Source organism: Oncorhynchus masou, chromosome 5 (genome assembly GCF_036934945.1).
Source record: "Oncorhynchus masou masou isolate Uvic2021 chromosome 5, UVic_Omas_1.1, whole genome shotgun sequence".
Classification (NCBI taxonomy): Eukaryota; Metazoa; Chordata; class Actinopteri; order Salmoniformes; family Salmonidae; genus Oncorhynchus; species Oncorhynchus masou.
Window position 1 is genome coordinate 4,631,817 of NC_088216.1, and position 12,500 is coordinate 4,644,316.

Genomic DNA, 12,500 nt, shown 5'->3' on the forward strand with positions numbered 1-12,500 from the left:
AGAGATAGAGAGAGAGGGAAAATAAGTATGGGGCTAGAGAGAGAGAGAGAGAGAGAGAGGGAAAATAAGTATGGGGCTAGAGAGAGAGAGAGAGAGAGAGGGAAAATAAGTATGGGGCTAGAGAGAGAGATAGAGAGAGAGAGAGGGAAAATAAGTATGGGGCTAGAGAGAGAGATAGAGAGAGAGAGAGAGGGAAATAGGTATGGGGCTAGAGAGAGATAGAGAGAGGGAAAATAAGTATGGGGCTAGAGAGAGAGATAGAGAGAGAGGGAAAATAAGTATGGGGCTAGAGAGAGAGAGAGAGAGAGAGGGAAAATAAGTATGGGGCTAGAGAGAGAGATAGAGATAGAGAGAGAGTGAAATAAGTATGGGGCTAGAGAGAGAGATAGAGATAGAGAGAGAGGGAAAATAAGTATGGGGCTAGAGAGAGATAGAGAGAGAGAGAGGGAAAATAAGTATGGGGCTAGAGAGAGAGAGAGAGAGAGAGAGGGAAAATAAGTATGGGGCTAGAGAGAGAGATAGAGATAGAGAGAGAGTGAAATAAGTATGGGGCTAGAGAGAGAGATAGAGATAGAGAGAGAGGGAAAATAAGTATGGGGCTAGAGAGAGATAGAGAGGGAAAATAAGTATGGGGCTAGAGAGAGAGACAGAGAGAGAGAGGGAAAATAAGTATGGGGCTAGAGAGAGAGAGAGAGAGAGAGAGGGAAAATAAGTATGGGGCTAGAGAGAGAGATAGAGAGAGAGAGATAGAGAGAGAGAGGAAAATAAGTATGGGGCTAGAGAGAGAGAGAGAGAGAGATAGAGAGAGAGAGGGAAAATAAGTATGGGGCTAGAGAGAGAGATAGAGAGAGAGAGATAGAGAGAGAGAGGGAAAATAAGTATGGGGCTAGAGAGAGAGAGAGAGAGAGAGAGAGAGGGAAATAAGTATGGGGCTAGAGAGAGATAGAGAGAGAGAGAGGGAAAATAAGTATGGGGCTAGAGAGAGAGATAGAGAGAGAGGGAAAATAAGTATGGGGGCTAGAGGGAATGTTTCCTGGCAATAATTAATCTGTATCATTGAATTCAAATCTAGAATGAGTAGAATGGACCTCCCCACTCAAACATGGTTCAGCTACAGATCTAGAATGAGTAGAACGGACCTCCCCATTCAAACATGGTTCAGCTACAGATCTAGAATGAGTAGAATGGACCTCTCCATTCAAACATGGTTCAGCTACAGATCTAGAATGAGTAGAATGGACCTCCCCATTCAAACATGGTTCAGCTACAGATCTAGAATGAGTAGAATGGACCTCCCCATTCAAACATGGTTCAGCAACAGATCTAGAATGAGTAGAACGGGCCTCCCCATTCAAACATGGTTCAGCTACAGATCTAGAATGAGTAGAACGGGCCTCCCCATTCAAACATGGTTCAGCTACAGATCTAGAATGAGTAGAACGGGCCTCCCCATTCAAACATGGTTCAGCTACATATCTAGAATGAGTAGAATGGACCTCCCCATTCAAACATGATTCAGCTACAGATCTAGAATGAGTAGAATGGACCTCCCCATTCAAACATGGTTCAGCTACAGATCTAGAATGAGTAGAATGGACCTCCCCATTCAAACATGGTTCAGCTACAGATCTAGAATGAGTAGAACGGGCCTCCCCATTCAAACATGGTTCAGCTACAGATCTAGAATGAGTAGAACGGGCCTCCCCATTCAAACATGGTTCAGCTACAGATCTAGAATGAGTAGAATGGACCTCCCCATTCAAACATGGTTCAGCTACAGATCTAGAATGAGTAGAACGGGCCTCCCCATTCAAACATGGTTCAGCTACAGATCTAGAATGAGTAGAACGGGCCTCCCCATCCAAACATGGTTCAGCTACAGATCTAGAATGAGTAGAATGGACCTCCCCATTCAAACATGGTTCAGCTACAGATCTAGAATGAGTAGAATGGACCTCCCCATTCAAACATGGTTCAGCTACAGATCTAGAATGAGTAGAACGGGCCTCCCCATTCAAACATGGTTCAGCTACAGATCTAGAATGAGTAGAATGGACCTCCCCATTCAAACATGGTTCAGCAACAGATCTAGAATGAGTAGAACGGGCCTCCCCATTCAAACATGGTTCAGCAACAGATCTAGAATGAGTAGAATGGACCTCCCCATTCAAACATGGTTCAGCTACAGATCTAGAATGAGTAGAACGGGCCTCCCCATTCAAACATGGTTCAGCAACAGATCTAGAATGAGTAGAATGGACCTCCCCACTCAAACATGGTTCAGTGAAAGAACTAGAATGAGTAGAATGAGCCTCCCCATTCAGGTCAGTGATGCCATAATGGAGATTCTATGTCTAGCGGTTCAGCTGCTGTATAAGGACACTTCAGGTCCAGGTACTGTAAAACTCACCTGTCCAGGAGTCTCATTCGCTTTGAACTGGTCACAGGTCAGTACTAAAGAAAACACAAAACACAACCATCCCATTTGGATTGACACTACACAGCAGGTACATTTTACAAAACACAACCATCACACCTGGATCAACACTACACAGCACAACACAACACAACACAACACAATCACACCTACACAACACAACACAATCCCACCTGCACAACAACACAGAACAACACAACACACCACCATCACACATGCACAACAACACACTACTACACACCACTACACCACACACAAGAACACAACACAACACTTAGTGAGTTCTGAAATCTGTTGTGAATGTTTTGTAATGTTTTTAAACTGCCTTAATGTTACTGGACCCCAGGAAGAGTAGCTGCTGCCTTGGCTGGAACTAATGGGGATCCTTAATAAATACAACACACACCACAACACACCACGATACAACAACACTACACACCACAACACACCACACCAACACAACACACAAATGAAAACTGTCACATCCTTATCATGCTCATAGTAGATCCAAGTTGTTGCCATGGGTAACCATGTTTACCATCAGAAACCAACTCACTAAGATATAAATGAAGACATTTTATCTTAATTTAACTAGGCAAGTCAGTTAAGAACAAATTCTTATTTTCAATGAACACTGGGTTAACTGCCTGTTCAGGGCCAGAACGACAGATTTGTACCTTGTCAGCTCAGGATTTGAACTTGCAACCTTTCAGTTACTAGTCCAACGCTCTAACCACTAGGACAGAGAGGAAGTTGAGGTGGAGATAAAAACACCCAGAAACCCACAGCACACCAGTGATGAAATGTCTCCATGGTAACCATCCTAGGACGCATCCCAAATGACAACCTATTATACAGTGCACTATGGGCCCTGGTCTAATGTAGTGCACTATACAGGGAATAGGGCCCTGGTCTAATGGAGTGCACTATACAGGGAATAGGGCCCTGGTCTAATGTAGTGCACTATACAGGGAATAGGGCCCTGGTCTAATGTAGTGCACTATACAGGGAATAGGGCCCTGGTCTAATGGAGTGCACTATACAGGGAATAGGGCCCTGGTCTAATGGAGTGCACTATACAGGGAATAGGGCCCTGGTCTAATGGAGTGCACTATACAGGGAATAGGGCCCTGGTCTAATGTAGTGCACTATACAGGGAATAGGGCCCTGGTCTAATGTCATGCACTATACAGGGAATAGGGCCCTGGTCTAATGGAGTGCACTATACAGGGAATAGGGTCCTGGTCTAATGTAGTGCACTATACAGGGAATAGGGCCCTGGTCTAATGTAGTGCACTATACAGGGAATAGGGCCCTGGTCTAATGGAGTGAACTATACAGGGAATAGGGCCCTGGTCTAATGTAGTGCACTATACAGGGAATAGGGCCCTGGTCTAATGGAGTGCACTATACAGGGAATAGGGTGTCATTTGGGACACAAGGAAGAGGAAGCTGCCAGTGGAACAGAGAGAGTCTGTGTTACATTATGTTATGTTATATTATGTTATGTTACATTATGTTATGTTATATTATGTTATGTTATATTATGTTATGTTATATTATGTTATGTTATGTTATATTATATTATGTTATGTTATATTATGTTATGTTATATTATGTTACATTATGTTATGTTACATTATGTTATGTTACATTATGTTACGTTATATTATGTTACATTATGTTACGTTATATTATGTTATGTTACATTATGTTATGTTATATTATGTTATGCTATATTATGTTATGTTATATTATGTTATGTTATATTATATTATGTTATGTTATGTTATATTATGTTATATTATGTTATATTATGTTATCTTATATTATGTTATATTATGTTATGTTACATTATGTTATATTATGTTATGTTATATTATGTTATGTTATATTATGTTAAGCTACACTATATATACAAAAGTATGTGGACACCCCTTCAAATTAGGGGATTCGGGCTATTTCAGCCACACCCATTGCTGACAGGTGTATAAAATCAAGCACACAGCCATGCAATCTCCATAGACAAACACTGGTAGTAGAATTGCCTTCCTGAAGAGCTCAATGACTTTCAATGTGCAACCGTTATAGGATGCCACCTTTCCAACAAGTCTGTTCGTAAAATGTTTGCCATTCTAGAGCTGTCCTGGTCAACTGTAAGTGATGCTATTGTGAAGGGGAAACATCTAGAAGCAACAACAATTAAGCCGCTGAATCGCAAATCGTGTAAAAATTGTCTGTCCTCAGTTGAAAGACTCACAACCGAGTTAAAAGCGGCCTCTTGAAGCAACGTCAGCACAAGAACTGTTCATCGGGAACTTCATGAAATGGGTTTCCATGGCCGAGCAGCCACACACAAGCCTAAGATCACCATGTGCAATGCCAAGCGTCGGCTGGTGCGGTGGAAAGCTCACCGTGATTGGAGCAGTGGAAACACATTCTCTGGATTGATGAATCATGCTTCACCATCTGGCAGTCCGACGGACTAATCTGTTTTTTAGCAGATGACTGCTACATGCCAGAATGCATAGTGCAAAGTGTACGGTTTGGTTGAGGAGGACTAATGATCTGGAGCTGTTTTTCGTGGTTCACGATAGGCCCCTTAGTTCCAGTGAAGGGAAAGCTGAAAGCTAAAGCATATAATTACATTGTAGACAATTCTGTGCTTCCAACTTTGTGGCAACCGTCTGGGGAAGGCCATTTCCTGTTACAGCAAAGCGAGGTCCATACAGAAATGGTTTGTCGAGTTCGGTGTGGAAGAACTTGACTGGCCTGTGTACACCTTTGGAATAATTTGGAATGCTGACTGTGAGCCAGGCCTAATCGCCCAACATCAGTGCCCGACCTCACTAATGCTCTTGTGACTGAATGGTAGCAAGTCTCCACAGAAATGTTCCAACATCTAGTGGACAGCCTTCCCAGAAGAGTGGAGGCTGTTATAGCAGCAATGTTCCAACATCTAGTGAACAGCCTTCCCAGAAGAGTGGAGGCTGTTATAGCAGCAATGTTCCAACATCTAGTGAACAGCCGTCCCAGAAGAGTGGAGGCTGTTATAGCAGCAATGTTCCAACATCTAGTGAACAGCCTTCCCAGAAGAGTGGAGGCTGTTATAGCAGCAATGTTCCAACATCTAGTGAACAGCCGTCCCAGAAGGGTGGAGGCTGTTATAGCAGCAATGTTCCAACATCTAGTGAACAGCCTTCCCAGAAGAGTGGAGGCTGTTATAGCAGCAATGTTCCAACATCTAGTGAACAGCCGTCCCAGAAGGGTGGAGGCTGTTATAGCAGCAATGTTCCAACATCTAGTGAACAGCCTTCCCAGAAGAGTGGAGGCTGTTATAGCAGCAATGTTCCAACATCTAGTGGAAAGCCTTCCCAGAAGAGTGGAGGCTGTTATAGCAGCAATGTTCCAACATCTAGTGAACAGCCTTCCCAGAAGAGTGGAGGCTGTTATAGCAGCAATGTTCCAACATCTAGTGAACAGCCTTCCCAGAAGAGTGGAGGCTGTTATAGCAGCAATGTTCCAACATCTAGTGAACAGCCGTCCCAGAAGAGTGGAGGCTGTTATAGCAGCAATGTTCCAACATCTAGTGAACAGCCGTCCCAGAAGAGTGGAGGCTGTTATAGCAGCAATGTTCCAACATCTAGTGAACAGCCGTCCCAGAAGAGTGGAGGCTGTTATAGCAGCAATGTTCCAACATCTAGTGAACAGCCGTCCCAGAAGAGTGGAGGCTGTTATAGCAGCAATGTTCCAACATCTAGTGAACAGCCGTCCCAGAAGAGTGGAGGCTGTTATAGCAGCAATGTTCCAACATCTAGTGAACAGCCGTCCCAGAAGAGTGGAGGCTGTTATAGCAGCAATGTTCCAACATCTAGTGAACAGCCTTCCCAGAAGAGTGGAGGCTGTTATAGCAGCAATGTTCCAACATCTAGTGAACAGCCGTCCCAGAAGAGTGGAGGCTGTTATAGCAGCAATGTTCCAACATCTAGTGAACAGCCGTCCCAGAAGAGTGGAGGCTGTTATAGCAGCAATGTTCCAACATCTAGTGAACAGCCATCCCAGAAGAGTGGAGGCTGTTATAGCAGCAAAGGGGGAACAACTCCATATTAGTGCCCATGAATTGGAAAGAGATGTTAGACGAGGTGTCCACATACTTTTGGTCATGTAGATGTTGTTAAGTTATGTTAGATATAGCGGTAATTTAGGACTGTTAAAATAGGAGCCTAGTTATATTTCCAATCCAGGCCTTCCTCTTCTAAGAGACAAAGTTATCGTATTGTAATGTGTGGTGTCGTGGGAAGCAAGCGTCATAGTAGCAGATTCTACAATCACCTGAGCACTGAGCCTGTTTGTTGTCGTAGTTACTGTATCCAGGGCGACAGAGGCAACTGTAGCTTCCTTTCTGGTTCTGGCAGTCCCCGCCCACTCCACAGATACCAGCGATCTCATTACACTCATCTATGTCTGAGGGAGAAAGAGATAAAAAGAGAGATGAGTGTAGGGGGAGGGATAATGATGATATTTTAATGATTTTTTAAATTTTATTTAATATTTATTTAATCAGGTTGGCCAGTTGAGAACATGTTCTAATTTACAACTGTGACCTGGCCAATATAAAGCAAAGCAGTGCGACACAGGCAACAACACAGAGTTACACATGAAACGTATAGTCAATAACACAATAGAAAAAGTCTATATACATTGTGTGTAAATGGCGTGAGGAGGTAAGGCAATAAATAGGCCATAGCAGTGATTGAATTACAATTTAGCAAATTCACACTGGAGTGATAGATGAACAGATGATGTGCAAGTAGAAATACTGGTGTGCAAAAGAGCAAAAAAGTCAATTTAAACAATATGGGGATGAGGTAGGTAGATTGGATGGGCTATTTACAGATGGGCTGTGTACAGCTGCAGTGATCGGTAAGCAGCTCAGATAGCTGATAATAAGGAGGAAGTGGAAAAATAGGAGGATAATGATGCTAAGAGATAGAGAGAATGAGAGAGAAATAGAGGGAGAGAAAAAGAAAGTGAGAGAAAGAGAAAGAGAGAGAGCGAGATTATCTAGAGGGAGTAAGCCTTTCAGACAGCTGCATGCAAGTCAGTATGGGGGTCACAGTTCAATCAGGTTCAGGGGCATTTAAGTCAGTGTGGGGGTCACAGTTCAATCAGGTTTAGGGGCATTTAAGTCAGTGTGGGGGTCACAGTTCAATCAGGTTTAGGGGCATTTAAGTCAGTGTGGGGGTCACAGTTCAATCAGGTTTAGGGGCATTCAAGTCAGTGTGGGGGTCACAGTTCAATCAGGTTTAGGGGCATTTAAGTCAGTGTGGGGGTCACAGTTCAATCAGGCTTAGGGGCATTAAAGTCAGTGTGGGGGTCACAGTTCAATCAGGTTTAGGGGCATTAAAGTCAGTGTGGGGGTCACAGTTCATTAGGTTTAGGGGCATTAAAGTCAGTGTGGGGGTCACAGTTCATTAGGTTTAAGGGCATTTAAGTCAGTGTGGGGGTCACAGTTCAATCAGGCTTAGGGGCATTAAAGTCAGTGTGGGGGTCACAGTTCAATCAGGTTTAGGGGCATTAAAGTCAGTGTGGGGGTCACAGTTCAATCAGGTTTAGGGGCATTTAAGTCAGTGTGGGGGTCACAGTTCAATCAGGTTTAGGGGCATTCAAGTCAGTGTGGAGGTCACAGTTCAATCAGGTTTAGGGGCATTTAAGTCAGTGTGGGGGTCACAGTTCAATCAGGCTTAGGGGCATTAAAGTCAGTGTGGGGGTCACAGTTCAATCAGGTTTAGGGGCATTAAAGTCAGTGTGGGGGTCACAGTTCAATCAGGTTTAGGGGCATTTAAGTCAGTGTGGGGGTCACAGTTCAATCAGATTTATGGGCATTAAAGTCAGTGTGGGGGTCACAGTTCATTAGGTTTAGGGGCATTTAAGTCAGTGTGGGGGTCACAGTTCAATCAGGTTTAGGGGCATTAAAGTCAGTGTTGGGGTCACAGTTCAATCAGGTTTAGGGGCATTAAAGTCAGTGTGGGGGTCACAGTTCAATCAGGTTTAGGGGCATTTAAGTCAGTGTGGGGTCACAGTTCAATCAGGTTTAGGGGCATTTAAGTCAGTGTGGGGGTCACAGTTCAATCAGGTTTAGGGCCATTAAAGTCAGTGGTTCTCAAACCTCTCCTCTGGGACACCCAAACATTTCACCACTTTGTTGTATTCCTGAACTGTCTCACCTGATTCACCTAGTGAAGGGCTTTAAGATTAGTTGACAAGTTGAATCAGGTGAATAGCTGTGGAATAGCTACAATACATGGAAGGCTTTGTGTCCCGGAGGAGAGTTTTGGAATCCCCTGATTTACGTGGTCACATTCCAGGCTGACTCAATTGTAATTATTACATTGCACCAATGGCTGCGTGCCACATCATCAACTGTGCAGTCGGGCATCAAATTGCTGCTACACCCTGTGACGGGGTTAAACATCTATCCAGACATCAAATTGCTGCTACATCATGTGACGGGGTTAAACATCTATCCAGACATCAAATTGCTCCTACATCATGTGACGGGGTTAAACATCTATCCAGACATCAAATTGCTCCTACATCATGTGACGGGATTAAACATCTATCCAGACATCAAATTGCTCCTACATCATGTGACGGGGTTAAACATCTATCCAGACATCAAATTGCTCCTACATCATGTGACGGGGTTAAACATCTATCCAGACATCAAATTGCTCCTACATCATGTGACGGGGTTAAACATCTATCCAGACATCAAATTGCTCCTACACCATGTGACGGGGTTAAACATCTATCCAGACATCAAATTGCTCCTACATCATGTGACGGGGTTAAACATCTATCCAGACATCAAATTGCTCCTACATCATGTGACGGGGTTAAACATCTATCCAGACATCAAATTGCTACTACACACTGTGACGCGGTTAAATGATGTGTTAAACATGTTTTCCAGGCGTTGTGAGATCTGACAGGTGTCTTCAAAGAGTGAGGGTCACAAGGTCGAAGGTCAGACGTTAGATTTCATAGGTAAGAGGTCAGAGCTAGCATGGCCTCGGCCACCTCACCTGTGCAGGGGGCAGTGTTGTTGCCGAGGTTACTGAGCCCTGACGGACAGGTGCAGGTGTATCGGCCAGGTGTGTTTGTGCACATGCACAGAGCGCCACACACCGGGGGAACCCACACACACTCATCCTCATCTGCAGTGGACACACACACACACGCACGTACGCACACACACACACACACACACACACACACACACACACACACACACACATGCACACACACATTGATGCTCTCTTTTTGGACTCACCTGCACAGTGTCCAGTGTCAGTAACTCTGAACCCAGGTTGACATTGGCAGTTGAAGCTCCCGATGGTGTTGAGGCAAATGGTGTTGCTGCCACAAACCGGTGGTTTCTCCAGGCACTCATTGAGGTCTGAAGAGAGAAGGAAATATGTGTTCAAAAAATGTGTTTTGCAAAAACAAAAACACTTTTCTATTGGACAACTTCCTGAACAGAGGAAATAAGGAGATAGGAGCCAAAGCAATGTTTAATTCCCTTAACATGCAGCATTCACACACACACACGCACGCTTGCACACACACACACACAACACACAACACACACACACAACACACACAACACACACACACACACACACACACACTCAGATATTTGAATCCTCACCCTTACACTCCCCAGCGAAAGGAGTAAACTTGAAAGTCGTTGTGGATCTGAACCCAGGTAGACAGTGACAGTAGAAGCTTCCCCATGTGTTGAAACACGCGGCATTACTTCCACAGGGTGAGGTATTGTCCCACTCTTTACACTCATCTGTATCATCACATTGTTGACTCCCATTGGCAATGAAGCCCAGGCCGCAATCTCTGGCCTCTATGTTCCCCAGTAGAGTGAAATGAAGACCTGCGAGGAGAGAGAGTGAGAGAGAGAGGCAGAGAGAGACAGAGAGAGTGAGAGAGAGAGCAACACAGACGGACGGACGGACGGACAGACAGACAGACAGAGAGGGAGGGAGATTCAGACACACAGAGAGACAGAGAGTGAGAGAGAGAGCGACACAGACAGACAGACAGACAGACAGACAGACAGACAGACAGACAGACAGACAGAGAGAGGGAGGGAGATTCAGACACAGAGAGAGACAGAGAGTGAGAGAGAGAGCGACACAGACAGACAGACAGACAGACAGACAGACAGACAGACAGACAGACAGACAGACAGACAGACAGACAGAGAGAGGGAGGGAGATTCAGACACAGAGAGAGACAGAGAGTGAGAGAGAGAGCGACACAGACAGACAGACAGACAGACAGACAGACAGACAGACAGACAGAGAGAGGGAGGGAGATTCAGACACAGAGAGAGACAGACAGTGAAAGAGAGAGAGCGACACAGACAGGCAGACAGACAGACAGACAGACAGACAGACAGACAGACAGACAGACAGACACACAGAGGGTGGGAGGGTATTACTTAACCAAAAAACTACCAATGGGAGCTTTCTGAAGCCTTTGGGGCAAATTGTGCTCCGCCCTCTGGGACTCCCAATCACGGCCAGTTGTGAAACAGCCTGGTCAAACCAGGGTGTCTGTAGTGACGCCTCTAGCACTGAGATGCAGTGCCTTAGACCGCTGTGCCACTAGCGAGCCCAATCAATAGCAAGCCCAATCAATAGTGCTGTGCTGTGATTTCAAGATAGATTCCTGTGTGGTTCTACGCCCTGAGCGATCTTTCTAGATAAAACCAGATAAAACAAAAAGCGTACAGCAGAGGTCGGCGCTCACTGTCCAGCAGTCTTAACCCAGATGCGCAACATGGAACGCTTGCATAATAGACCAAGCAGATCAGGGCAGTTTGGGGTTTGAGAAGTCAATGAGAGAAGTTAAAAATTATTCAAAATGATTCATCATTACTTTTATTTCCGACCGCTAGTCACGATTTCTAATCCTGTAAGTGCGATCAGGGATTTCTATTGGAGGAGCAGTTTCAGCCTTCACACTGTACTGTCAGTTTCAGCCTTCACACTGTACTGTCAGTTTCAGCCTCCACACTGTACTGTCAGTTTCAGCCTCCACACTGTACTGTCAGTTTCAGCCTTCACACTGTACTGTCAGTTTCAGCCTCCACACTGTACTGTCAGTTTCAGCCTTCACACTGTACTGTCAGTTTCAGCCTCCACACTGTACTGTCAGTTTCAGCCTCCACACTGTACTGTCAGTTTCAGCCTCCACACTGTACTGTCAGTTTCAGCCTTCACACTGTACTGTCAGTTTCAGCCTTCACACTGTACTGTCAGTTTCAGCCTCCACACTGTACTGTCAGTTTCAGCCTTCACACTGTACTGTCAGTTTCAGCCTTCACACTGTACTGTCAGTTTCAGCCTTCACACTGTACTGTCAGTTTCAGCCTTCACACTGTACTGTCAGTTTCAGCCTTCACACTGTACTGTCAGTTGCAGCCTTCACACTGTACTGTCAGTTTCAGCCTTCACACTGTACTGTCAGTTTCAGCCTCCACACTGTACTGTCAGTTTCAGCCTCCACACTGTACTGTCAGTTTCAGCCTTCACACTGTACTGTCAGTTTCAGCCTCCACACTGTACTGTCAGTTTCAGCCTCCACACTGTACTGTCAGTTTCAGCTTCCACACTGTACTGTCAGTTTCAGCCTTCACACTGTACTGTCAGTTTCAGCCTTCACACTGTACTGTCAGTTGCAGCCTTCACACTGTACTGTCAGTTTCAGCCTTCACACTGTACTGTCCTAGACGGTTGTTGTGACGTCCAAACCTTCAAACGTCATCAATCACATGATATTTTTACTCTGATAGAAACATCAATACTTTTGTATCAGACCAGTTTTGTCAATAAAAGTGACTTTGTCGCTATATTTAGCAAGTTTTCAGAACCATCCAGAAACTTTTATAAGTAAAATCGAGCTACAAATTCATCTACTTTTCAGGCTGCCTTTGGGGAGTATTGACCGTAGAGCTAGAATGAATAGAATGGCTGTCCCC

The 12,500-nt window shown here is 44.7% G+C and overlaps 1 protein-coding gene across 3 annotated transcripts in view; it reads right to left on the reverse strand.

Annotated features, from left to right (window-relative positions):
* LOC135531089 (adhesion G protein-coupled receptor E1-like) overlaps positions 1–12,500 on the reverse strand; it is a 104,661-nt gene that overhangs the window by 69,017 nt on the left and 23,144 nt on the right. For all 3 annotated transcript variants that reach the window (XR_010453954.1, XM_064959219.1, XM_064959214.1), the window contains exons 2-5: positions 10,152–10,388; positions 9,774–9,899; positions 6,770–6,901; positions 2,411–2,454 (exon numbers count right to left, since the gene is read on the reverse strand). Coding sequence is in view for 2 of the 3 variants with exons in the window: in XM_064959219.1 (XP_064815291.1) it covers positions 2,411–2,454; positions 6,770–6,901; positions 9,774–9,899; positions 10,152–10,388 (539 nt within the window). In the remaining variant the exon portion in view is untranslated. The remainder of the gene's footprint in view (positions 1–2,410; positions 2,455–6,769; positions 6,902–9,773; positions 9,900–10,151; positions 10,389–12,500) is intronic.